Source organism: Dipodomys merriami, unplaced genomic scaffold, assembly GCF_024711535.1.
Source record: "Dipodomys merriami isolate MVZ:Mamm:240054 unplaced genomic scaffold, mDipMer1.0.p SCAF_114, whole genome shotgun sequence".
NCBI lineage: Eukaryota > Metazoa > Chordata > Mammalia > Rodentia > Heteromyidae > Dipodomys > Dipodomys merriami.
In genome coordinates, this window is record NW_027202427.1 from 1,733,496 (window position 1) to 1,758,148 (window position 24,653).

At 49.9% G+C, this 24,653-nt stretch overlaps 1 protein-coding gene across 4 annotated transcripts in view; it reads left to right on the forward strand.

Moving 5' to 3' along the window:
• LOC138822712 (peroxisome proliferator-activated receptor gamma) overlaps positions 1 to 24,653 on the forward strand; it is a 106,695-nt gene that overhangs the window by 64,243 nt on the left and 17,799 nt on the right. For all 4 annotated transcript variants that reach the window (XM_070015587.1, XM_070015588.1, XM_070015589.1 and 1 more), the window contains 4 exons: positions 5,181 to 5,408; positions 6,751 to 6,920; positions 10,514 to 10,652; positions 18,690 to 18,889. In XM_070015587.1, the coding sequence (XP_069871688.1) occupies positions 5,189 to 5,408; positions 6,751 to 6,920; positions 10,514 to 10,652; positions 18,690 to 18,889 (729 nt within the window). In that variant the 5' untranslated portion in view covers positions 5,181 to 5,188. The remainder of the gene's footprint in view (positions 1 to 5,180; positions 5,409 to 6,750; positions 6,921 to 10,513; positions 10,653 to 18,689; positions 18,890 to 24,653) is intronic.

Genomic DNA, 24,653 nt, shown 5'->3' on the forward strand with positions numbered 1-24,653 from the left:
CCTTGGCCAATCTGAAGTTAAAGGACTGCTTTCAAGGACACGCGGTAAAAGGCGCTGTGCCGAGGATCCTAACTTTATGTGTAGAAAAATGGAAGAAAAGGAAACAGTGACCCAGGACAGAGCCTGTGTGAGACACCGAGACGGCGTGGTCTCGGTGCTCACGGCAGCGCATGTGCCCCAGTGAATCACAGCCACGCGGGTCAAGTCTGGCAAGGCCAGGCACGGCTGAGCGCATTTCCTGAGTGCACTGGACCACCGGAGTGTCATTGGCACAGGCGGAACCCATACAGGCCATGGCAGGTAACATGCAGGCTTTCCTGGTATGGAAGAGCAGCGAGGCCCTGGAACTGGAGGAGAGAAGCCTTGTTCTCTCCTCCTCCAGGGGTCTTTAAAACAGGACATGTGTTTTAGGCGTGGTCCTGCTGGAACAATGGGCTTCGCTGGCCTCTTCCTCTTCCTGTCCCTTGTGGTGGTGCGGGAGGCTCTGGGGTACCTTTGTAGGGGTCCAGTGTGCTGGCTTTGAACTGAAACGTGCAAAAATTGCTCCTAGTGTTTATTGAGAATGTACTGAGTGTCTGGACCTGTGCCAGCTCTCTGCCGTCTCAGGCAGTCTTGGTAAGAGCTGGATGATGTAGGCAACGTGATTGCTTCACCATTGGGGAGTTAGGTGTAGAGAGATGACAGAATAGCGACCAGTAGATTGAACCTAGGACATCTGACGTGACACTTGCTCCTTCCTTCTTGACCATTAATATTCCTGATGGCAACCTGCAATAGGATAGCTATAGATGTATCTATTATAGAAAAACATAGACCTGTACAGTGCTGGCTGCCTTAGCCTCTTCAAGACTATTCCTAGCATGAAGGTGTATGTGGCTCACGGGTTACTGTGAGCCCAAGGGCTTTCATCCTCAGCACTGCAAAAGGAAGGAAGGAAGGAAGGAAGGAAGGAAGGAAGGAAGGAAGGAAGGAAGGAAGGAAGGAAAAGGAAGGAAGGAAGGAAGGAAAAGGAAGGAAGGGAGGAGGGAGGGAGGGAGGGAGGGAGGAAAGGAGAACAAGAAAGAGAAAGAAAGAGAAAAGAAGAAAGAAAGAAAAGGAAAAAATGTTTCTTAAATTCAGAGCCTATTATTTTTGGGTTTCGTAAATGTTTCAGTTCATCCTGAGTTGATTTGCAGGGGGTCAAACACAAATGCTGCTGCAGATCTCTTTCCTCTGCATTAAATTCTGTTCTGTTTTTCCGTCTGGTAAGTAGTTTCCTGGCACCTCCGCTTGCTAACATCATGGCATAGGACTGGGAGCCTGGCTCAGGTGAGGCCTGAGCTCCAACCCTAGAACTGCTCTCCCACCCCCAAAATCATGCTTTAATCATGACTGCTTAATCTTGTGCTCTTTCTCTCTGTGCCTCTCGCTGACTCTGTCTCTGTCTGTCTGTCTGTCTCTCTCTGTTAGGGTTTATATCAAGGATGAAGTCACACTCCAAGCTATTCTACTGGAGGTTTTTCTTTTCTGAAGGGACAACAGAAAACCCCAAAGGTAGACCCTCTGTTTCTGAGGCTGCTGTTTACAATTCAGTGTCTCTGTTGACCCATTTCCATACCCCGAGTAATAATGCCTATCAGGTTAGAGAAGTTACTTTACTCTTGCATGAAATCGATCACATTTTCTTTGAAAGGCATTATACTTCGGAGTTTTGTGAAAAGTGGGCTGGCTTCATTCTAATGGCGTTTAAAGCCAAGTTTGAAACACACATTCCTGTCCTTGCTCACAAGATGGACTCCAGACCCCCCCTTCCTCCCACCCCACCCCCCCCGCCTCCCCCCCACCCCCAGGAACCCTACTGAGGGTTGGGAAATGGCTGGATCTGCCCTGAGGCAACACAACTTGCTCTCACCCGGCTGGAAGTGAAGCCGCTCGCTTATTCCCGAGAAAGGGCTGTTGTTCATGCAAATATTTTGTTCATTTGTTCTTTCATGGGTAATTGCACGGAGTAACAGAAAACACCTCTTCCACTGACGGCTTGGCAGCCACAGAAGCTTGTGTTTTCTCAAGACAGAATGAGAAGCAGGTTTCCTGGACCCATCTCTAAGTCAAAATAAAATACAGCGTCCAGGGAGCCACAGCCTCCCTGTAACGCCGGTGCGTCATCTCGCTGGGGCCGGAGCGGCTCAGGGTGGAGGACAGGGAGAAGTCCTGCGGGATTGGAGCACCATGTTTTCCCAAAAATGAAAAGCCAGCTGCTCTTCTTTCTTATTCTGTCCTTGCCACTTAGAAAAACAAAAAGAAGAAGAAGAAGAAAACATGGGCCGGGGGTGTTAGCTCAGTGCCCGGCATGTGTGAAGCTCTGGGTGCAATCTCCAGCATCACACACAAAAAGATAAAGCAGGGGGAAATGTACAGGCCCCTAATCATCCTCTTGTAATCAACTAAAAAGAAAGGAAAAATGAATATTCGTTGTTGAGAGGAAAGGGTTACAGATCATACCGCATTAGATTTATAATTCTGGAGATTATTATCCTTTGAGGAGCATAAGCCTTTGCAACACTGAACCATGGAGAAAGTATCTTCAATTTTCATCGGGGGGAAAAAAATGAGCAGTTAGTCTACATGTGTCTATAAAATACCATCACTGGACTAGCCAGCGCCCGGGAAAGCACCACCGTGCAGAGCCGGCAAGATGGAGAAGCTGCAGTCCTCTTCTCCCAGGCTGGAACTCGAATGGCGGAGCCTTCGTCCAAGTCAGCACATGGCGGGAGGTGGAGGAGAGCCACCAGGAGTGCCTGGAGACCCAGAGCTTTGTGGAGACCAGAGCACGGGCTGGGCTCTGACACATAGGGAGCGGGGTGCCTAGAGCAAGTGCTAGGCGGAGGAACACGCGTGGACCCGAGGAGTGGACCGAGGACACAGACAGGGGCCGGTATCCTGGGCAAACTGCACGGCGGGTTGACAGCTGTCTGTGCCGATCACCGGGATGAGGCCTGGGGTCACCAGGGGAAAATCAGCAGACAGGGCGAAGCCGGGCCACCTTCCAGGGCCTGCGGTGCCAACACAGGCATGGTCATTTATTCTCAAGTGTGGGTTGAGGGTTTTTTGTGCTTTTGTTCTTGCCAGTCCCAGGGCTAGAACTCAGGGCCTTGCACCTGCCAGTCAGGCACCCTACCACTAAGCCAAGGCCCGGGCCCTGACACGGTCATTTATTAAAGAGGCTGTTCTGAAATAGAGGACCATAAAACCACAGCCCTCCCTGGGGAGCGAGGGGTGGACGGGGCACTTGGGACACATGGGGGGGGGTGAATGGCTCTGTGTTCCATGGTGGACAAGGGACGCCATCCGTGCCCATCCACATCTGCAAGGCAAACAACTACAGAACGTAATGTCACGCCTGTCATCTTAGCGATTCAGGAGGCTGAGATCTGAGGATCCCGGTTCAAAGCCAGCCCAGGCAGGGAAGTCTGTGAGACTCTTATCTCCAATAAACCACCAGAAAACCAGAAGTAACGCTGTGGCTCAAGTGGTAGAGTGCTAGCCTTGAACTGAAGAGCTGAGGGACAGCGCCCAGGCCGAGTTCAAGCCCCTCGACCAACAACAACAACAACAAAATACCTGCATAAATCTGTATTGCTACAGATCCTAGTCACTAGCCGGAAGTCACTTAGTGAGGCTTTGCAGTCAGTTGTCGGGAGAGATGGCTGGACAGTGCCTGGCAGCCAGGCCCACCGTCCAGACACGTGGCAGCGTGAGGATGGTGCAGGCCACGTGCAGTCACTAGTGATGCCCAGGCGAAGCCCGCCAGGCTGAGACCGCAGCGTGGATGTGTGGCGTGGGTTGAGTGGGGGTAGATGAATTTTGAGACAGAGGACAGAGCCTGATGGCTTCCCCTTTTCCCCCTCTGCCCCCCCCCCAGGACACAGACATTTTCTGGGTGTCACTGAGCTCCCGGAGGGGCAGGGGTCCCTCAGCTATCACCGCCCACATTCCTGGCCACCATGGGCAGGTTTTGTAGTGCCTGCAGATAACATGAGTTTGTTTGGGAGCTAACAGCGCGGACATTCCCGGGTGGGAACACGGGCAGGGTCCCAGGAGTCACGGAGCGCATTCACAGAACTCCGCTCCTTCCTTAGAGAAGCACTTTGTTTTTCTTACGAAGACCACAACTGAAGTCTCCGGCCTCGTGCAGGCGCTAGCCGGGGAGAGCAAACTCCTGGGAGCTGGGCTCTCTGGGAAAAGACAGGAGGCCGATTCCCAGGTAGGCCTGGAAGAGCCGCCCGCCCTTCCTCCCCGGCCTCCATCCGCCAGAGGATGGCTGACAGCAGGCTTTCTGCCCTGGTCTAGAACTTGAACCTCCTGCCCCGGGCTTGGGAATCTCTGGAACTTGGATGGGCAGCTCATTTCTTTCTCTCCTGAGGTAGCAGTCCTGGATTCCGCCTAGCTCTGCACTCAGGTTTCTGAGCAAAGAATCCACATTTATCACACTTTCTGGCTGCTTTGTTGGCGCACTGTGGATACGAGGGAACTGGGCTCAGAGAATCCGAGCCAGGAGGTAACAGTGCGTGGGAGCTTCAACGGTCCGCTCCCCTGTGGCTCACAAGCTCTCAGTAGATGCTTGCCACCCAAACTGGCCAGGTTTTATTTCATGTACTGTGATGACAAAAGTCAACGTAAAATAACGTACGCGGCTCGTGGCGCCGGAGCCGCCGCCGGCCGCAGTGGTTATTCTGCACTTTAGAAACCATGTGTTCCCCACTTTGTCTTCTGTATTGTTTCTTGTTTCCATCTCGCTTTGTTTTGTTGTGTTGGGGGGGGGGTGGAAATGGGTGGAAATTAGTACTGAGTAAAATCTGTTTTGTTTTGTTTGGCAGTGCTAGGGTTGAACTCAGGGCTTGGTGGAAAGAAATTTCAAGTAAATAAAAGCAACTAACTTGGCCTATCTTTAGAGAGTGTGAGGGGTAGAGATGTAGGCAGGACAGGTAGAAGAACATCACACACACACACACACACGCACACACACAACAGGATCTCTCCTGGGTTAGCCAGGGTAGGGGTTGGCTTTTCACCCAGCTGGGGTGGTGCTCAGAAGGGTGGCTGCCTTATCAAAGACTTGGCTTCCTGTGCGTGCAGTCGTGAGCGAGTGCCCTGTCCCTCAGCACCTGACTTCAGGCTCCATTTCTTTGCTTCCATTTCAGAAATCGCCATGGTTGACACCGAGATGCCTTTCTGGCCCACCAGCTTCGGGATTGGCTCGGTGGACCTCTCTGGGATGGACGAGCACCCCCACGCCTTCGACATCAAACCCTTCACCACCGTGGACTTCTCCAGCATCTCCAATCCACACTACGAGGACACCCCATTCGCCAGAGCCGACCCCATGGTGGCGGATTATAAATACGACCTGAAGCTGCAGGAATACCAAAGTATGAGGTTGATGTCCACCTTTGAGGCCGCTCGGGCTGGGGGTGACCCCATTCCAGGCTCCTGGAATGTGAGCCCCAGAGATCCACGCATGTCCTTCATCTATCCATCCTTGATTATCAGTCATAGTCCAAATGGGAAGATGGCCTGTTCCTATCTTCCTTTCCCTTTCTCCTCCTTGCTTGCTTGCTTTTTTTCCCCTAGGTCTGGAACCGGGACTTGAACTTGGTACCTACATCTGCTTTCGCAGTGGCCAGTGCTCCACCAACTGAGCCACGCCTCCAGCCCATGCTTGCTGCCCCTTTAAGAGTTTAAGAGTCCATCATCCGAACTTTGAATTCTTTTGACCTCTTATAATTTAACAAGTAATCATTGTAAGTTACCTTACGTAGCTTTTTTTTTTTTTTTTGGTCAGTCATGGAGCTTGAACTCTGAGCCTGGACACTGTCCCTCAGCTCTTCAGCTCAAGGCAAGCGTTCTACCACTTGAGCCACAGCGCCACTTCTACCTTACATAACTTATCACCGCTAAGTGACTATTACTGTAAGGGTTTTCTTTTTTTTCTTCTAATCTGTAGTTTGTGGCATTTATGCTGAAACCTACTTTCCTGGCACAAATTTACATTGTATTCTTGATAAATCTTCATGCCACTAACCAACATCAAAACATCAGACTCAAGAAAAACTAGGGCTGCACTTTTCATGATAAAGGACAACTTCCGTAGCGCTGCTTCCTTGATTCATATCTGGCTGTGGGTGGTTTTCCAAAGCCACCAGTCTTTCATTGTCAACCATTCATCGCCTGATCATAAGCATGAACTTTCTGTATTTCTAGTTCTTTCTTTTCTTTTTCTTAGATAAATAGTGTACGCGGTCATATTTATCTGTGTGGTTTTCAGTTGGAGCCTAATACGGAAATGTAATCAACCTGAACCTAACCAGTAAATGTAGTACCAGCTTTCCGTAGGTTTCTCCTGCTCCTTATCAGAGATGGTGTTTTACACACCACCTCTTTCCACTCAGCCTCGAGTCCTGCTGTTTGGGCACCTTCGAGGTAGGTTCCCCATGACCTTCCACAGCCAGGCCCTTCTGTGTTTCTCTTGCAAGAGTGACTGCAAAATGCTTCTTTAAAAAATGCAGCGTTTGGATGAAATATGTAATTGATGCTGCAATGCCAGGCTCAGTGCAGCCCATCTCCCAGCCAAACGGCTTCTTCATTGCTCCAAACCCCGGTGCTGTCTAGTGAAGCATCCGGGGCTCACCCGTAAGGAGGCTTGGGGATGCTATGCTCGGTTCTTCACTGTTCATGTCCCTGGTAATCATCTGATGTTTTCCCCGGGCACAGGTGCCATCAAAGTGGAGCCGGCCTCCCCGCCTTACTACTCTGAGAAGACGCAGCTGTACAACCGGCCCCACGAGGAACCTTCCAGCTCCCTCATGGCCATCGAGTGCCGCGTGTGTGGAGATAAAGCTTCCGGCTTTCACTACGGAGTCCATGCGTGTGAGGGGTGCAAGGTAAAAAAGAATTCACCCCAGAATCCGCCCCAGCACGGGCCTGGCTCACGCTCAGTCCAGGGAGCCCAGATCAGATGGTCGCATTCTTTTTCCTTCTGGTTAAACTCCTTCCAGGGGTACCATGTGTGAAAACCTAAGAAACACAGGTGCAAGTAGCACTGCTCCACCCCTGTTCCTGTCCCCATGCTGCTCCTTTGAGGTGTGCGCGCCCAGCCCTGGTGTCTTGCAGGTTTGGGTCGGGGCGGGGGGGGGAGGGGAGTGTTGTTTTAAATGATTTGTGCCAGGAATCATTGCAAGACTGTCAGGGATGCGTGAGGCCCGGATGTTGGTTTCCTGGTTTCACTTCACCCTTACGAATGGGCTTATTTACGACGCTGTTACAGATGTAGGAACTGTGAGTTAAGGACTGGGAGTGCAGCTCTGTCAATAGTAGAGCACTCACCTGGCACGCGCAAGGCCCAGGTTTGATCCCGAGCACTGCCAGACAAAATGCACAAACAGAAAAACAGGTTAGAATGCAGAGATAGAGACTAAACACTCCCTAAAACCTGCCAAACGCACGTAAGCCCAGGCCCAGCTTCTTCTGTTGAGATGGAGACGCGTAGACTTTTTGGCTGGGCTGCCTGAAGCCATAACCCTTCTGGCCTCTGCCTCAGCCAACGGGAAGGGCAGGCACTGCACCCGGGTGTTGGTTGCGGGAGGGAGGGAGGGAGTCTCACCAACATTTAGTAGCCAGCACTGCAGGAGTGAGCTGCTGGTGCCGGGCTGGTTGATGGCTTTCTTGATACAGCATTGCCAAAAAGTGTGGGGCTTCTTCACATGATAAAGGAAGGTGTGTGTGTGTGTGTGTGTGTGTGTGTGTGTGTGTGTGTGTGTGTGTGTGTGTGTGTGTGTGTGTGTGTGTGTGTGTGTGTGTGTGTGTGTGTGTGTGTGTGTGTGTGTGTGTGTGTGTGTGTGTGTGTGTGTGTGTGTGTGTGTGTGTGTGTGTGTGTGTGTGTGTGTGTGTGTGTGTGTGTGTGTGTGTCCCCTCTGGTCTCACCTTTAACCACCGCAGTCAGATTAAATTCCATTTTCTTATCCCCCAGCAGGGGGACTGAATGTTAACATGTGAACCCTTCGGGGCCACAATCAAACCGTGACAATCCCATTGTTAACCTCTGCTGAAAGACGGTTTAGGACCCACAAAAGGCACAGTGGTCTGCTGCGTAGTCTGCAGGACCTTATCCCAGTCGAATGGGCTTTCGTGAGTTCCCGGCTGCATCCCGTAGCTTATGGACTCAGCCCGTACAGACCACACACGGAGAAGCTGGAGTGGGCCCAGCACGCGGCTTTTAATCTCAGTGTAAGATAAATGTCAATCTGCTACCTCGTGGCACATGAAATTTTGTTTAAAATAAAGCAATTGGAAAACATTGTGAAACAGACACAAACAACCAAAGCCAGAAGTCACCTTGTCACACAGGCGTGAAGAGCTAAGGACAAATGATGCGTGCCCATGCCACCAGCTCTGACTCCCTGGTAACCTGAAGATAAGCTGTTGGGAGAAAAAGAAAAAAGAAAAACAGGTTGAAAAATGCACTTCATGGGCTGGGATGTAGCTCAGTGGCAAAGCGCTTGCCTAGCAAGTGCAGTGTCCTGTGTTCGATCCCCAGTACCAAAAAAGAAAAGACAAAAAAATACAGTTAAGAAAAAAACCCAAACAGAAAAATGCACTTCATTTTATTGGCTCTGGAATAGTAAAGGGAAGTATTCATTTGAATCCCAGAACTGAGTTAAAAAAAAAAAAAAGTGAAGTCAAGATTTAGAAAATGTGTCTGGTGCGAGGTGCTGGTGGCTCACGCCTGTCATCCTAACTACTCAGGCAGCTGAGATCTGAGGATCACAGGTTCAAAGCCAGCCTGGGCAGGAATGTCTGTGAAACTCTTATCTCCAATGAACCACCAGAAAACCGGAAGTGGCGCTGTGGCTCAAGTGGTAGAGCACTGGCCTTGAGCTGAATAGCTGAGGGACAGCGCCCAGGCCCAGAGTTCAGGCCCCACAACCAACCAAAAAAAAAAAAAAATAGTGGAGAATAAGTGAAAAGAAATCCGTACCCAGGCACGCTGCAGAGAACGAGGCAGCACCGCGGAGAGCTCACCTTCAAAGCAGGGACAGGTTACCCAGTAGCAACCATGGAAGCACAAGGCAAGGAAATGCAGAGCCCTGAGAGAAAATAGAGTGCCTTTGGTCTCCCACACACAAAGGTGAAATGAACATATTTGCAGGTTATTCTAAAACAATGAAAAATACACTTCAAGGGAAGTAAGCCATTAGAGAAGGTATTTGTAACAACTACAACACAACAGATTATGAATTCTGGAAAAAATCAAAATACATACCCATGGTAGAACCAAGACTAAGCCATTGCTTTGTGTACCAAACAGGACCAGAGCAGTTTGAATAGATGAAGAACTGAGTTTGGAAAGTGGAGGTGTGGCTCAAGTGTTAAGAGTAGTAGCCCTGAGCAAAAATCTCAGAGACAATGCCTTGAGTTCAAGCCCCAAGGTCATACCCCCCAAAAAAACTAAATTTTACAAAGATGAATACAATGGAAGTGGATAAGAATACTATAAACCCCAAAAACGGAGCAGGAAGACATTTCTAGTTTAAAAACTGTTTCAGACTCGGTGCCAGTGGCTCACACCTGTAATTCTAGCTACTCAAGAGGCTGAGATCTGAGGCAGGAAAGTCTGGGCAGGAAAGTCTGTGAGACTCGATCTCCAATTAACCATCAGAAAACCAGAAGTAGAGCTCTGACTCAAAGTGGTAGAGCACTAGCCTTGAGTAAAATTGTTCAGGGACAGCACCCAGGCCCTAAGTTCAAGCCCCATGACTGACAAAAAAAAAAATCCTTCTTCGGTTCTATCCAAAAGCCAGAGGAAATTTAGCAGACTTGTCAGCCCCAAACAGCCTTGTTTGTCATCTTGCAAGAGTAGAACTTCTGGGGACTTGTGCATGGCTTCTCACGTTATGTCCTATTATCTCTTTCTGTCTGCAGGCTTTCAATGACAAAAAATAATACTAATAATAAATGAAACAAACTCTGCCGGAAATTATGCAACCGAGAGAATTTTTCTTTAAAAAAAAATCCACATGTGGATTTTTATTGGCCCCAATCATATTTTAGAATGAAATGATTATAACTTTGCCAAGCTGCTGAGCACAATTATAAAGGCCGGGGCATGCAGTTGGAACGACTCTCGGAGAGACTGAACTGATTACATGGTGTTTTATTTGCATTTCATTAAATCCAGAGCCCTTCTTAGAGCATGCTGAAAACCGAAGCGCGTGCCAAGGTACACGAAATGACACCAGTTGGACGTGGTCAGCGTTTGAGTGCTGGACAGGGACCCTCGAGGTCCCTCAGGGCTTTGGCTTGTAGCAAAGAAACCTGAGTTGGAGAAGGCTAGGGACTTGTCATAGCCCGAGAACATGGCGTGGCAGTCCCCTCCCCCGCCCCGCAGGCCAGGGCTCAGGGAGCCGGGAGCCGTAGGTGAGCGCTACCTTTGTGGATCACGAAGACATAAAGTTTGCTTTTCGGTGTGTCTCTGCAGGGGTTCTTCCGAAGGACTATCCGGTTGAAGCTTATTTACGACAGGTGTGACCTCAACTGTCGGATCCACAAAAAGAGTAGGAATAAATGTCAGTACTGTCGGTTCCAGAAGTGCCTTGCCGTGGGGATGTCGCACAACGGTAGGTGCCCGGGGGCCCTGCAGCTCAGCGCGCGGGCGGTGGTGGGAGAGGGCAGCCGCCCCACGGGATGCCAGTTTGCAGAACCTGACGCTGCCCAGGCAGGCCTCGTTCAGATCAGGGACCTGAAGCTTTCAGTATGGTGTGTGCGTCCGGCACGTGCAATGCTGAGGGAAGAGACTGGAAAGCCACGGGGAACTAGTGTTCGCAAGCCAGTAGAGCGGTAATGGCGATGTGTCTGGTGTTGCTCTAATAGCTACAAAGAGAAGTGTGTGTGTGTGTGTGTGTGTGTGTGTGTGTGTGTTGGGTATTGTGTGTGTATGTGTACTTTCTAAGACAACTCTGGCTATTTCTGGGTATAGGGTTTTACGTGGCATAGAGGACTTTGATTTGTGCCCTTTTGCACACACTAATGTGCACTGCCCATGAGTGCAGAAAATGGACGCACTTGGAGAAAGGAGAAAGAAAATACCCGTGCAATACAATCCCAGTGTGATAGGCAAACTTGAATCTAAATTCAAGGTTCCAGGACTGCAGCCGGTCAGTGGTAGCTTGTGGTAGGCCCTGGGTTCCATCTTCCACCAACACACACACATACTCACACACACGCTCACACACACGCTCACATACACGCTCACACAAATCAAGCCCATCCATTTCCAAGAAATAATGCGGAAGACCTGAGAAAACACATGTTTTCAGAAAATGCAGTGCTAACTCGGGAAAATCACAGAAGATACGCTTACTCAAAGAATTAATTCTTCATTACCATTTGGTTCTGATTGGTTGACTCACCCCCAAGACCAATTTCAGCTGTAACTTGATAGTATTATTTTTGTCAAGGATTAGTCAATTCTTTGAAACATCATTATGGCTCAAGTGACCAAGTTAATTCAGAATTTTATTTCCTTGGATATTTAATTCCCCCCTCCTCCTTTCTTCCTTTCTCTTTTTCTACCTTCTCCTTCCTTCTTTCTTTCATATTTGATATTAAACATAGGTCTTGAGCCTACTAAGCATATGGCTGTACAACAGAACTGCAGCCCAGCTGTGATTCTGGGTTTTTTTCTCCTTTCTTCTTCACTCTCTCCAAATTAATCTGGTAAGAAGAATAGTCTTAGAACTGAGGCTTCAGCCGGGCACTGGTGGCTCACGCCTGTAATCCTAGCTACTCAGGAGGCTGAGGTCTGAGGATCACGGTTCAAAGCCAGCCCGGGCAGGAGAGACCGTGAGACTCCTATCTCCAATAAACCACCAGAAAACTGGAAGTGGCGCTGTAGCTCAAGTGGTAGAGCGCTCGCCTTGAGCTGAAGAGCTGAGGGACAGTGCCCAGGCCCAGAGTTCAAAGCCCCACGGCCCACAAAAAAAAAAAAAAAAAAAAAAAAAAAAAAAAAGAACTGAGGCTTCATCCCTCCTGACTCTAATGTATCTGGAAAAAAAAATATTTTTGTTCCACCATACAGATGTTTGGTTTTCATAGTGGAAACCACCAAGATACTTGGCAATCAATCCCTAATTGGTGACCCTTTAAAAATAGTTTACAGAATTCAAGTTGTTAATATGGGTCAGTTCCTTAAGGACAAGAATGTATTCTGAATAGAGCTATCAACAGGCCTGGTGGTCAGGCTGGGGACTGGGTCCAACTTCTCTCGACATTTGACTACATCTGCTTTGTAGCACACTGTACAACTGCAGTCATTGATTGCAAAAGAATTTGCTGGTTTAATTCCACCCATTTCCTTTTTATATCAAGCCTCATAAAACATCAGGGCACGTTTTCAAGCCAAGGGCTATATTTTAGGTGATGCAATCAAGTTGCAATGAATTTATTTCATCTTTATGAAGAAATCATTGACTTCGAGGTCATTATCATTGAGATATCCTGAGAAAGCATGCCAGCTCTGCTTTTAGTGCTATTTATTTCTTGCCTGTTAAAAATTGTCACTTTGCTGGGTGCTGGTGGCTCATGCCTGTAATCCTAGCTACTCAGAAGACTGAAATCTGAGGATCGCGGTTCAAAGCCAGCCCAGGCAGGAAAGCCCCTGAGATTCTTGTCTCCAATAAACCATCAGAAAACCAGAAGAGGTGCTATGGCTCAAGTGGTAGAGCGCTCGCCTTGAGCTGAAGAGCTGAGAGACAGCGCCCAGGCCCAGAGTTCAAGCCCCATGACTGACCAAAAAAAAAGAAAAAAAATTGTCACTTCACACGTTCATGTGAAATATAATTCCTAGTACCAAAAGACACTGCACACATAGAATATACTTGGTGTGAAATATATTTCCTGTTGTGTGCCAGGAAGCGTATAAATTAATATGAACATAAAATATATCTCTTATTGCTTAGTATGTATGGGCTAATATTATTTAAATCTCAGCCTACAGGCTGGGGGTGAGCATGCCCGAGCCCTGGCTTCCAGCCCCAGCCCAAAAAAAGAAAAGCAAAAGAAAGTCCACCTATGTGACAGCCATGGTTTTCTCCTTCCAGAATTATCTCAGAGCCCTATCACAAACTTGATAAGGTCATCTTTGACCTTATTTGACGATTCAGTTATTTTGTTGAGGTAGCGGGACATGGAAGTACTCCGAACTTGTAAAGGCCAAAAGAGAATTAAATACCAGGGCCTTGCACAGTTAAGGGGCTCAGCACTTAACTGGCCCCAGGTCCCTCCAGGGTTTTTATGGCAGTCTGTGTGCTGTTTCTAAACACCGTCCATAAAGCCGGGCACCGGTGGCTCACACCTGTCATCCTAGCTACTCAGGAGGCTGAGATCTGAGGATCACGGTTCAAAGCCAGCCCAGACAGGAAAGTCCATGAAACTCTTATCTCCAATAAACCACCAGAAAACTGGAAGTGGCGCTGTGGCTCAAGCAGTAGAGCACTCGCCTTGAGCTGACAACGCTCAGGCCCAGAGTTCAAGCTCCATGACCAACAACAACAACAACAAAAAAGAACACCATCCACAGATGCCTGGCACCCAGCAGGGGAACTCAGCCACTGGCAAGGCTTCTAGGTGGTTGCCATAACTTTAAATTCTATGTCTTTGGCAGGTGGGAGTCGACAGTAATTGCTGCTCCCATGCCTCCTGAATTATGGCATTGAGTGCCGTCCCCAAATCAGCACCCAGCCCTGTTCAGCGTGCATAAGAAGGAATTCACATCTCCTCTGGCCCAAAAATTTACCAATTTCTGTGTTACTTTTTTTGCTTTGTTTTCTGAGACCAGGTCTCCCTCAGGGCTATTGCCCAGTCTAGCCTTGCATTCGCAATCCTCTTATCTCAGACTGCTAAGAGCTGAGATTACAGATTGCCCACTTCTGGGTTATTTTTACTTCTTCTCCTTGGCATCTGCTGAGCCCATTCTGTGAACTTGGTGTCTCCCTTAGCCACACACTTGCACCTTAGAAGAATTCTAAAGTAATGTTCAAAGAACACTAAGAGCTGGGAAATACTGCTGGAAAGCTAATGAAATTAATGATCGCCAAGTCTTTCAATGCCAAAAGTTCTACTAGAAAGCCAGGTGCCTCATGGTTCACACCTCTAATCCTAGCTACTCAGGAGGCTGAGATTTGAGGACTGCAGTTCAAAGCCAGCTTGAGCAAGAAAATCCATGAGATACTTACCTCCACTAATCTACCCAAAAAGCCAGAAGTAGAGATGTGGCTCAAGTAGTAGAGTACCAGCCTCAAGCAAAAGAAGCTCAGGGACAGAGCTCAGGCTGAGTTCAAACCCTGGGACTGGCGCGCACACACACACACACACACACACACACACACACAAACACACACACACACACATACACACACACACACACACACACACACACACACACACGTTGTACTAGAAGCATTGCTTGCATGATAAAATGCCTGCCTAGCAAGTATGAGGCCCTGTGTTCAAACCCTACTACTGCCAAAATTTTTTTTTTAATCAATAAATAAGTTGGAAATTCTATAATTCTTCCTAATCAAGCAACCCGAGACACTGAAGTTTTCACTTTTCATCCAGCTACTACAATCTTCCCAAATATGTAGGCTTCTGGTAAGGTGGCTGCCTAAAATGTTGAGTGTGTCTGTATGTGTGTGTGCGCGTGTGCATACGTGTGTGTGTGTGTGTGTTTGCACACTAATACTGGGGCTCAAACTCAGGCCTTGCATTCTTGATTAGCTGGGTACGCTGGTGCTTTACATTTGAGCCACAGTCCCACATTCAGCTTTTTGGGTGTTTAGTTGGAAATAAGAGTCTCCCAGATTTGTCTGCCCAGGCTGGCTTCAAACTATGGCCCTCAGATCTCAGCCTCCTGAGTAGCTAGCTGAGTTGCCTAAATTTAAAAGCTTCATCCTGTATGTGTTAGTGCCTTCGAGGTGTATTTACACATCCAGGCTCTGATCGGCTGGCCCGTGATTTAAGGCTGTTGGTTGGATGTGAGCGTCATGATATAGCAGTGAGCATAAAGCCCTCAGTTCAAACCGCAGGATGACCAAAGCAGAAAGATCCGGAGCGCAGCCCCATGGGGCGGGCAGAAGGGGGAGAGGGGTCAGCCTTTCTCTTGTTCTCAGGCTCTGCAAACCCATCCCCGGTCAGAATCAACTTAGGTCATTCTTTCTTTTCTGTTGAGCTATTATTTTGAAAGTCTGCTTTGATCTATCTTCACAAGTAAATAGCGACTATCTGTCCTGTGCCCTACAGTCCAGTTAAGGTAGATATTTTGAAAACAAGTCAACTGTTTCTTGGAGCCATACCCAGACCCGGGTTCAATATCCGGGGTCTTTAATGATTTCATGTGCTTCAATGTTGTGTCTACTAAATAAGCAGCTGAGTCTGTCAGAGCCTCGACGAGTGTTTGTTTTGCATCACGTTCCTTTAGGCATTGTGTGAGTGCATGTTTATACATTGCATGAAGTAGGCATTTAGAGCTTGTATCAAGCTAATATATCTTCACCAGAATCTGCTGCCCCTAATGAAACCTAGTCTTCCTGACGGGATCCTATCAAGTCATTTAACAGCTTTGCTGTTGCTTTTTAACCAAGATACAGGCTCTGTCCCACCCCCCAGGGGATCAATTAGCCCACTAATAACCAAATGTCAGCCTTCTGGAGGTCTAGACAGGATGGGTTGGCTTTACAGAAGTCTGCTCCCAGGTACTGAGTGTTACAGACATTCCTAGAATTTTAGAGCTAAACTTAGAGCCGAAAGAAGGAACCTCTACCCCATGCTGAGGACCAGAGACATGAAGTAACTTTCTGGAAACCACAGAGCTGGTTGGTTACCAAACGGACAGTAGAAAGCCAGGGACAAGTGCTCGCTGGCCCTGTGACTCGGTGATGGGGGACGGGTGTGGGGGGTGGGGGCGGGATTCTGTCGGCAGAAGGATCAACTGCACACCATGGACTGTGCATGGTGTACGGGCATCCTGCAGTCAGTATTTCTGTTTCCAGTCTAAAACTGCACCTCTTCCCTGTCTGAGCTCTGACCTCTGCCTCCACCACCTTCCCTGTTTTGATTCTCCAACTCTGCACCCCAGAGGCAGGAAATGGGCCGAGTGTGGGCTGGTTCCAAGCAAGACAAGACGCTTAATTTGGAACACCAGATGGAGAGGTAGAGCGAGAAGACAGCCTAGATTTCGGGTTCTGGATCTGTGAGTTTGGCGGCGTGACCACAGAGGCCTGGCCCGCGCCCGTGGGGGTCTCACCCTGGCCAGATGTGTGCTTCCAAAGCAAAGAAGCCCAGTTGGCTTTTGACCCTTAAAAAAAAATACAAGCCAGGCCCCGGTAGCTCATGCCTGTCATCCGAGCTACTCAGGAGGGTGAGATCTGAGGATCACAGTTCAAAGCCAGGAAAGTCCGTGAGACTTTAATCTCCAATTAACCACCAAAAAGCTGCAAGTGGAGAGTCCTCAGGTGGCAGGGCGCTAGGCTTGATCAGTGAAGCTCAAGGACCGAGCCAAGGCCCTGAGTTCAATCTTCAGGACCAGCACACACACAAAAATTTAATAAAAATAAAATAAAAATGTTTGTTTCCTCCCTGGCTTCAGATTTATGTATATTGTTTGGCAACTTGAGCCCACTAAACAAGATTCATTTTTCACCCCTTTCCTGAGCCTCAGAGGTGTAAAAATACTACCCCGCCTGTGTAACTAGTAGCACTGAAAGTTAATGAACCCTGAATTGTAGTGCAGTCACTTAACCCTACAGATAATTTGTTCAGGAGACAGCCTTGCAGGCGAAACTTCCATGAGGGAGCGTTTATTCAGATTCTAGCAGAAGGATTTTGCGTTCATGTCTCCTAATTCAAAAGTCATCTCTAAAGTTACTTGTTGGCTGTTTTTGTTAAGCATAAGAGAGCAAGTCTATCCATATCTTGGGCCATTTAAGTTTGCTAGTTTGCTTGTCCACAAGAGAGAGAAAAAAGAAAAACACAGCCTTTCTCGGCATATAACGTTCGCCGTACGCTTCTGCAGCTTAGGACCGAATCTGGCCACCAATCGTGGCTGATTCTGGCCCACGTCTGCCTCACCTTCTGATAATTCTGAGTTTTCCCCCCAACTTTTGCACCAGGATGGGCAGGCACCCCTGACATAGCCCCCACCCTCCTCCTCCTCCATTGTTCAGAGAGCTGCTGGGGGTGGAGGAAGCTGGGGTCCAGTCAGAAACACTCCCCCCCCCCCGCCAGGAGACTGCAGGCTGGGGGGAGGGCCGCGCGAGGATGGGGAGATGAGCCATGAGCACCAGCCTCCCTGTCCTGCACAACTGCGAAGGAGAGGACGGGGAAGAGCGAGGAGGAAGCTGGAACAGACCGAACCAAAGCCAGGCGATGATGTAGAGATTTCTGCTGTGAGGGGTGGTGTGCCGAGGAGAGAGTTCCTGAAATACCCACAGAGCAGCTAGTTCAATGGAAAGGCTCCTGAAAGAGTCTCTCTCCCTTCTAACTCCAAGCCAGGCCAGACAATCACTGCAAAGTTTATTTCGGCTCCACTGAGGTGGATTTCCGAATCTGAGGCTCAGCGGTCCCACTCAGTGTTTTCTCTGGGAAATCTCAGATAAAAGGCAGTGGTCTGGTGGTCCCCGCCTGTAATCCCAGCCCGCTGGAGGCTTGGGGGGGCTACTTGACACAGGTGATGGGAAAGGGGGAGGAGCAGAGCCACTCATTCTTTTCCGGGGGGCCCTCTGGGGTCTTGTGCATGCAGGTGACTGCTCCACCGCTAAGGTAACCAATCATTTCCCTGCCCACGGCTCCTCTTTGCTCCTTCCCTCTTCTTTCCCTCTGCTTCCGCACTTCCTTCCCCCACAAAGAAGCCAAAAATGTGTGGGCTATGGTCTTTCTGAGAAGCATCATTAAGTGTTCGTTCTGGAGAGTCGGGCGGGGGTGGGGAGGGCCGCAGCCCGAGCCTGGCTCCTCTCCACTGAATGGAAGAGTTGCCTGGCCTAGTAAGTGGAGTAAAATGCCACCCCTGCACCCCTGTAACCGGGGTGAAGCGGATCAGATGCAGCCTGAGAACCAAACCCCGTGCTGGTTTTGCTCCCCATGCCGCACCGTGCCTGTGTAACTCATGAAACACATGGCTAGTTCTTCTTCTGGTCTGTCCAGCCATGTGTCACGAGACTCCAAGATACACCAGACCTTGTTCAATGGTGGAATGAGTAGGTAGTGGGCAAAGCAAAGGCAGCGCAGTGTGAACATCGCTGCCACTGAAGCGATGCGATGAGCAGCGTGGAAGGAATCGTTCCCTGTACTTGAAAGCCTCCTAAAGAACGTGACATTTGAATTGGGTCTTGAGGGATGAATAGGAGTTTGTCTCAATGATTGCATGTGTAAATAAACATATCTTCCCCTCCAGACATTACAACTTTTCGTTAAGGAAGGGAACCATTTAATTTTTGCATATCATCTGTGCTGTCATGAAATAAGGTGGTAGACAGAAACCTAGCCTGGGGGGGGAGGGAGTAGGGGGCAGTGGAGATAGGCGAAGCGGGGCTGGGCTGAAGCTTCGGGAGCTGTGGTCATTCACTGACGCATCCGCATCCTGTCGTCCTCTGCCTCCACAGCTATCAGGTTCGGGCGGATGCCACAGGCCGAGAAGGAGAAGCTGTTGGCTGAGATCTCCAGTGATATGGACCAGCTGAACCCAGAGTCTGCTGATCTCCGCGCCCTGGCCAAGCATCTGTATGACTCATACATAAAGTCCTTCCCGCTGACCAAGGCCAAGGCAAGGGCCATCTTGACAGGAAAGACCACGGACAAATCAGTTAGTTCTCTTCTGCTGTCTTGCGGGGGGGGGGGGGGGTTGTGGAGGGGGAGGGGAAAGGGTTCATCGCGTTTCAGCCATCAGGCTGGGTCCGAAATGCAGGACATGGCTTCAGATGGGATTCGTTAGCATTGTTTTTAGAAAGGAGCAAGTTGTTCGTGCTGCCATGAAATCTTTGACACTAAAACGAGAATGCACGGGAAGTGTGGTTCAAAGTGGAAGAGCACTAACCTTGAGTGAAAACGCTCAGGGACAGCACCCAAGCCCTGAGTTCAAGTCTCAGGATCAACTCCCCCCCAAAAAACACACACATACACACACACAATAAGAGAATGCACTTTCATGAATGCACACGGAGCTGGCACGCTCCTGCCTGCTGTCAGAGTCTAGCCCTTTTGTTTTCTAAGCAGGAAAATAACTGAGCAGGACCACAGGGGCTCATCCAGGAAGCCAGCAGGAGCCGGGACCAGGTTTGGAAAGGTGTTGCCCATCTCCCGCAAAGTTTATCCCATACAGCTGTACTTGGCTGTATAGCCTTTCTTTCCTGGTCACGCGTGGTCTTTCTTTCTGGGGAGCCAGGGGCTGACCCAGTGTGTCTCCGCAGGGATCTCAGCTGCTAGGGCCACCGCAGAGGTATTTTAGTAGAGGTTGAGGTGTTGGAGTTGGCATCAGGGCCCCGGGCCTGTTAGACCTGTGCACTACGCCACCTGTATCCCCAGCTTTCGACTGCTTTTTACAATGCATGCAGTTTCCGGCACTCAGAAGGGCTTTAAGAGTTCCTGAGTTAAGTTTTCCAGGAAGCAGAGCTCTTGTCTGACAGGAGGCTGAGCACACAGCTTATACTCATTAAAAGGAATGAAATTGTGCAGCGCTAGTGGCTCATGCCTATAATCCTAGCTACTTAGGAAGCTCATGGTTCAAAGCCAGCCTTGAGAAGGAAAGTCTATAAGACTCTTATCTCTAACTAACCACCAGAAAACTGGAAGTGGCCCTGTGGCTCAAGTGGTAGAGTGCTGGCCTTGAGCAAAAGAGCTGAGGGACAGTGCCCAGGCCCTGAGTTCAAGCCCCAAGACTGACAGAGAGAGAGAGAGAGCGAGAGAGAGAGAGAGAGAGAGAGAGAGAGAGAGAGAGAGGGAAACTGTCCCTGGCTTCTGGTCCCCATTCTGCCATCAGCTGACGGACAGTGATGGCTGCAGGGTCTGACCCTCAGTTGATGGTGCGTGTGCAGGCAGAGCTGTGGGGAGCATCATCAAAGCCCTGACCCCATCCCATCCCTCAAGCCCTGCACACAGGTGCAGATCGCCAAGGGACTCCCCCCTTCCCCTCCCCCCCACGACAGCCTGTGTGTAAATTTCCACACACTCAGGTACATTTTAGGAGATGATCATTGCTTTTCAGTATATTTTGATGACTATCTTTAAGTCATTTTTCCTTCTAACTAAGCTATTTAGGAGGAGTTAAGTCCGCAAAGCGATTCTGTAGTCAAGAGCAGCTTAGGAAAGTCGAGTTTCCAACTCACAACAGAGATTGTTGATTGTTGATTTGAGGCCACGGTAACACCTGGGCCTTGGCCGCACTGTTTCAAAACGGCTCTGTGCATTCTTTGCATTCAAGCCACAGGGCCATCTCAGGGTGCCGGTTATTTATTACGATCCTCCTCTTACAGGCAGGGAAGCCTGGGTCTAGAAAGGTCAGACCTTTTGCCCTTGGGACCCGCCGGTGGCAGGCCTGGGGAAGAACAAGGGCGTAGCACAGGTGTGTTACACCTGGCACAGTGTGTCCCTGGGACCCACGGTCCCCCACGCCCTCTCCCAGCCAGCACTGAAGACCCCTGGGACCCACGATCCCCCACGCCCTCTCCCAGCCAGCACTAAAGACCCCTGGGACCCACGGTCCCCCACGCCCTCTCCCAGCCAGCACTGAAGACCCCTCGGTCCCACGGTCCCCCACGCCCCCTCCCAGCCGTGCGTGGGACCGCCCCACGGGGTCCCCCACACCCCTCCCAGCCGTGCATGGACCGCAGCGGCTCCGCGTACCGGCCGGCACAGCACACTCACTACTCATGGTCTAGGCACTTTCTTTCTCGTGTTGTTTGGGTCGTGAGTCACGGTGACCAGGCAGGACTAGGGGTCACAGGGGAGTGCGGACCTGTAATTTGTTTCATTCTCAGATAGGGAAGTCAAGGGAAGTGAACACCTAAAGCAGATGGAGGCCGTTGCTAGGAGCGATCTAGAGGAGGGCCTGGGGGGGGGTGCTGACCGGAAGGAGGCTGTAGCACAGCTCACCGCCCTGGGCCTGAGCCCTCTCCCTTTCCCTCACCGAGTCCTCCCCTCCGGCGCACACCTGCCAGCTCAGCCCGCCAGCCCTGGGGGTTTCACGGTGTCTGAACACTAGGAAGAAGGCAAGGGACCAAAGAAAGGCCAAGAAGAGTCGAGAAGTTAAATGTCCGACTCACCCCCATCTTTGTTCTGAAATAGGCAAGTCAAATCACTTTAAGATCGCATCCCCGTTGATGTGCCAGCTCTAAATCCTGGAGTGAAAAAATAAGATCACTGGAGGCTCTTTCTGGAATAAATTGCTATGACATTATTTTAAGAGAAAAGGCAAAAAAGCAAAAAGAAAACTTGATTTTAAGCTTCTCAAGGTTTCAGAGGGCAAGCGTCTGCCAGGCCCCCCCGCTGCGGGCCCACAGGAACTCAAACTGTATTTGTTTAATTGAATGAAAAACTGTTGGCAATGCCCTTTGAAATTCTGGCCTTTCAACAGACGCCTTCTCACTAAGTCAGAATTTGCTCACCAAACTGGACATCCTCAGTTGATCTAGATAGTGGCAGATTTGCCTCTGGTTAGGGTCTGGAACAAGAAACAAGACATTGAGCCAAATTCAAATAATCCACTCGCTGATTACACGAAACTGAGATCAAATTGTTCGGTGCTCTTCTTTTCTCCTTATCTTGCAAAATCAAATTAAGCACCAGTGGAAAGAAATAATTCAGAGTAGGAATATGGGAGGGGGGAGGGGGGAAACCCAAAATGTTATTTCCAATGAGATTTGCTCTTTATCATTGCGGTCATATTATTCATTAGATAGTATCTATCTCTGAGCTGTTCTGCTATCTCTTGGCTGGGGCTCTAGAGACTTAAGATTTGTGTTGATAGGCACAGTTTTGCTGAAGTTTTGGCTTTCCCCAGAGGTTAGGGATGTGAGAAGCACTGGGCTGTGGGGCTTCTCGTGGGGCTGTGGGCGGGGGGGCCCGCTTCGGACCCACTGTACACCTCCTTTGGCTGGTCTCTGTAGCTTTGCTCAGGCCAAGCCCCGGGGGTGGGCCCTCAGTGGAGAGAATGACCAATTACCCAGGGCCTTGGAACAAGGAAATGACTGGACTGAAGAGGCCATTCTTAAATTTTATCTCACTGTTCATTTAACCTTAACCTACCAGGGGACGCACCAGCTGCCTCCTCCCCGGCTTGTGCCTCTGGGCCAGGGAGCTAAGTAAGATTCTCCCTCCCGGCCTCCACTTCCTTCTTCTGTATCTGATTTCCTAGGGCCGTCTGCAGCTTTCAGAACAGACAACACAGTAAGCCCCAGCTCTCCTCCTCCTCTTATCAACTTCACTCTCACCCCGGCTTTTCATCTTCCTGCTTAGCAGAATGAGAGCTGGGGCCTTGGGCTTCGGGACTGGTCAGGACCCCTCGTCCTTTTCAGCACTGTCAGGGTAGAGGTGGCGGTCACCATCACCTCCCCCCCCAGGCATTTGTCCAGCCGCAGCCCCTGTCTGCAGAGCCCTTCTCAGCCCCAGCGGCCGCCCCAGTGCTGGACCCTGGCCCTCCGTTTCCTGAAGGCAGCTTCATAGCTGAATGGGACTCGTGCAGTGATCACTCTGGGCGTGTCGCGGTCACGTGACCCCGTGCTTGTTGATGGAAATAAACAGGATGGTTTAAAAAAAATCATAAAACCATTCTCACTGCCATGGTTCGTCATAAAACAATAAATAGAAAGGGAAAGAAAAAAAACCCCTTCATGCGCTTGCCAGCTCTTCACTCCGTATCTCAGCGATGGCGGAGACCTGGCTGCGCTCTCTCCCCGTGAATGAGAAATAAAACGTTTTATTTGGCGTCTGTTGGACTTTAGACTCCCAGCATCGTCGTGTTTATGGTGGGACACGTGGAGGCACTGCCCCACCATTGACGGGGGCCAGCTGGGGCCCTCAGCGGAGTGGCCATTCCCAACCGTGTGTGAAATAGGAGCTAGCCGGGCAGGAGAGCCGCCTGGTGCATTTAGACATTGCAAAGAGACCTGTCTGCGAAGCAGAAGGGGTTCTCCCTCTCTTCTTGGAGCCCAAGTGAGGTGGCCTTTGCTGAGAGGAAAACCACTGGCGGGAGCCCAGAGAAAAGAGGCCCACAGGAGAGGGACACGCGTGGGAGCGGAGTAGCTTCCCGTGGCTGATGGGACGTTCGGCTCCTGGGAGCAGCCATTGTTGGATCAGCATTAATCAGTTCTTCCAATGCCAATAGCATAGGTGAGGCGTACTCGAACTAGTGGTGTTCTTTCAAGAATAAGCACAGCATTCTGGGACAGGAGAGAGCGCTCCGTAGTAGAGCGTTTGTCCAACATGTGTGCAGCTCTGGGTTTCATCCCTAGCACCTAATAACAACAATGACAATAACTGATACAGTTCAGGAGGAAAGTGCTTGGTTTCTTGTTTGCTTTTCCCCCTCTCCTGTGGTTGAACTCAGCCAATGCCTTTGTTTATCCACTGAATTACTGGCTGGCAAAGATGATTTTTTTTAAGCTGTGGTTATGTGCTTGTTCACTTGAGTGTGAATAATTCTTGTTAGGCTTTCATTTGTTTGTCTTAAATCTCTAAAACCATGTGGGGAAACAATTCCATCTGACAATCCTTCAGACTTCAGCACTCGGCTGGCAGTGCGCGGGGACGGTGGATCCGCACAGAAGAGCTTTGCTCTCCGGGCCCCCATGCCTTCTTGGAAGGGAAGAAGCAGAGAAGCCATGTGGAAAGGGCGGAAAGGCCGGGGGAGGGGGCGGGGACGGGAGCGGTGCTGGTTCTAGGTCAGGGCTTGCTCTCAAGCACTATTCCACCTCAGCAAGACTCCTCGCTTCAGCTCATCCAGACTTAGCACTGAAGCGTGATTTCTACCAATCCCACAGCTTTCGACTAGGGTGGGGTAGGAACCACGGGGCTGGGGGTACCAAACCAGGGAGCTTGGCATTACTGGTCACCTACAGGATCTGGAGAAAGAGAACTGGGGGGTGAGCAGGTGAGGAGAGGAGTCAGAAGGCTAAGGAGGAAGGAGGAAACAGACGGGATTGGCCCTGAGAACGAATCCCACTCCTGGAGAACCTGAATGCCGAGACGCCCGGCCATGAGGGGGACATGCTCCCCGGCTAGTTTTGTCTCTGACAAGTTTCCAGGTGAAGGTTTTCAAAGGGTACGGGTGACGCGTGTGCACGAGCGTACACACACCAAGAAATCATACGGAGCAACCTGGGCTTCATTAACCAACCGTTCCCATTTGTCTCCTGTAGCTCACCATTCCATTATTTGAAAGGAGCTTTAAACTTAGAGTCTTTGACCTAATCCTTTCTATAACTCAGATATTAAAATGCTGATCTCATTGGACTCCTAGAGTTCAGTGGTAGAGAACAAGGTTAACCTCCACGAAGTCAGGGGGCAACAGTGGTGTCTTTAATAGGGAAGGAAGGAAGGAAGGGAGGGAGGGAGGGAGGGAGGGAGGGAAGGAG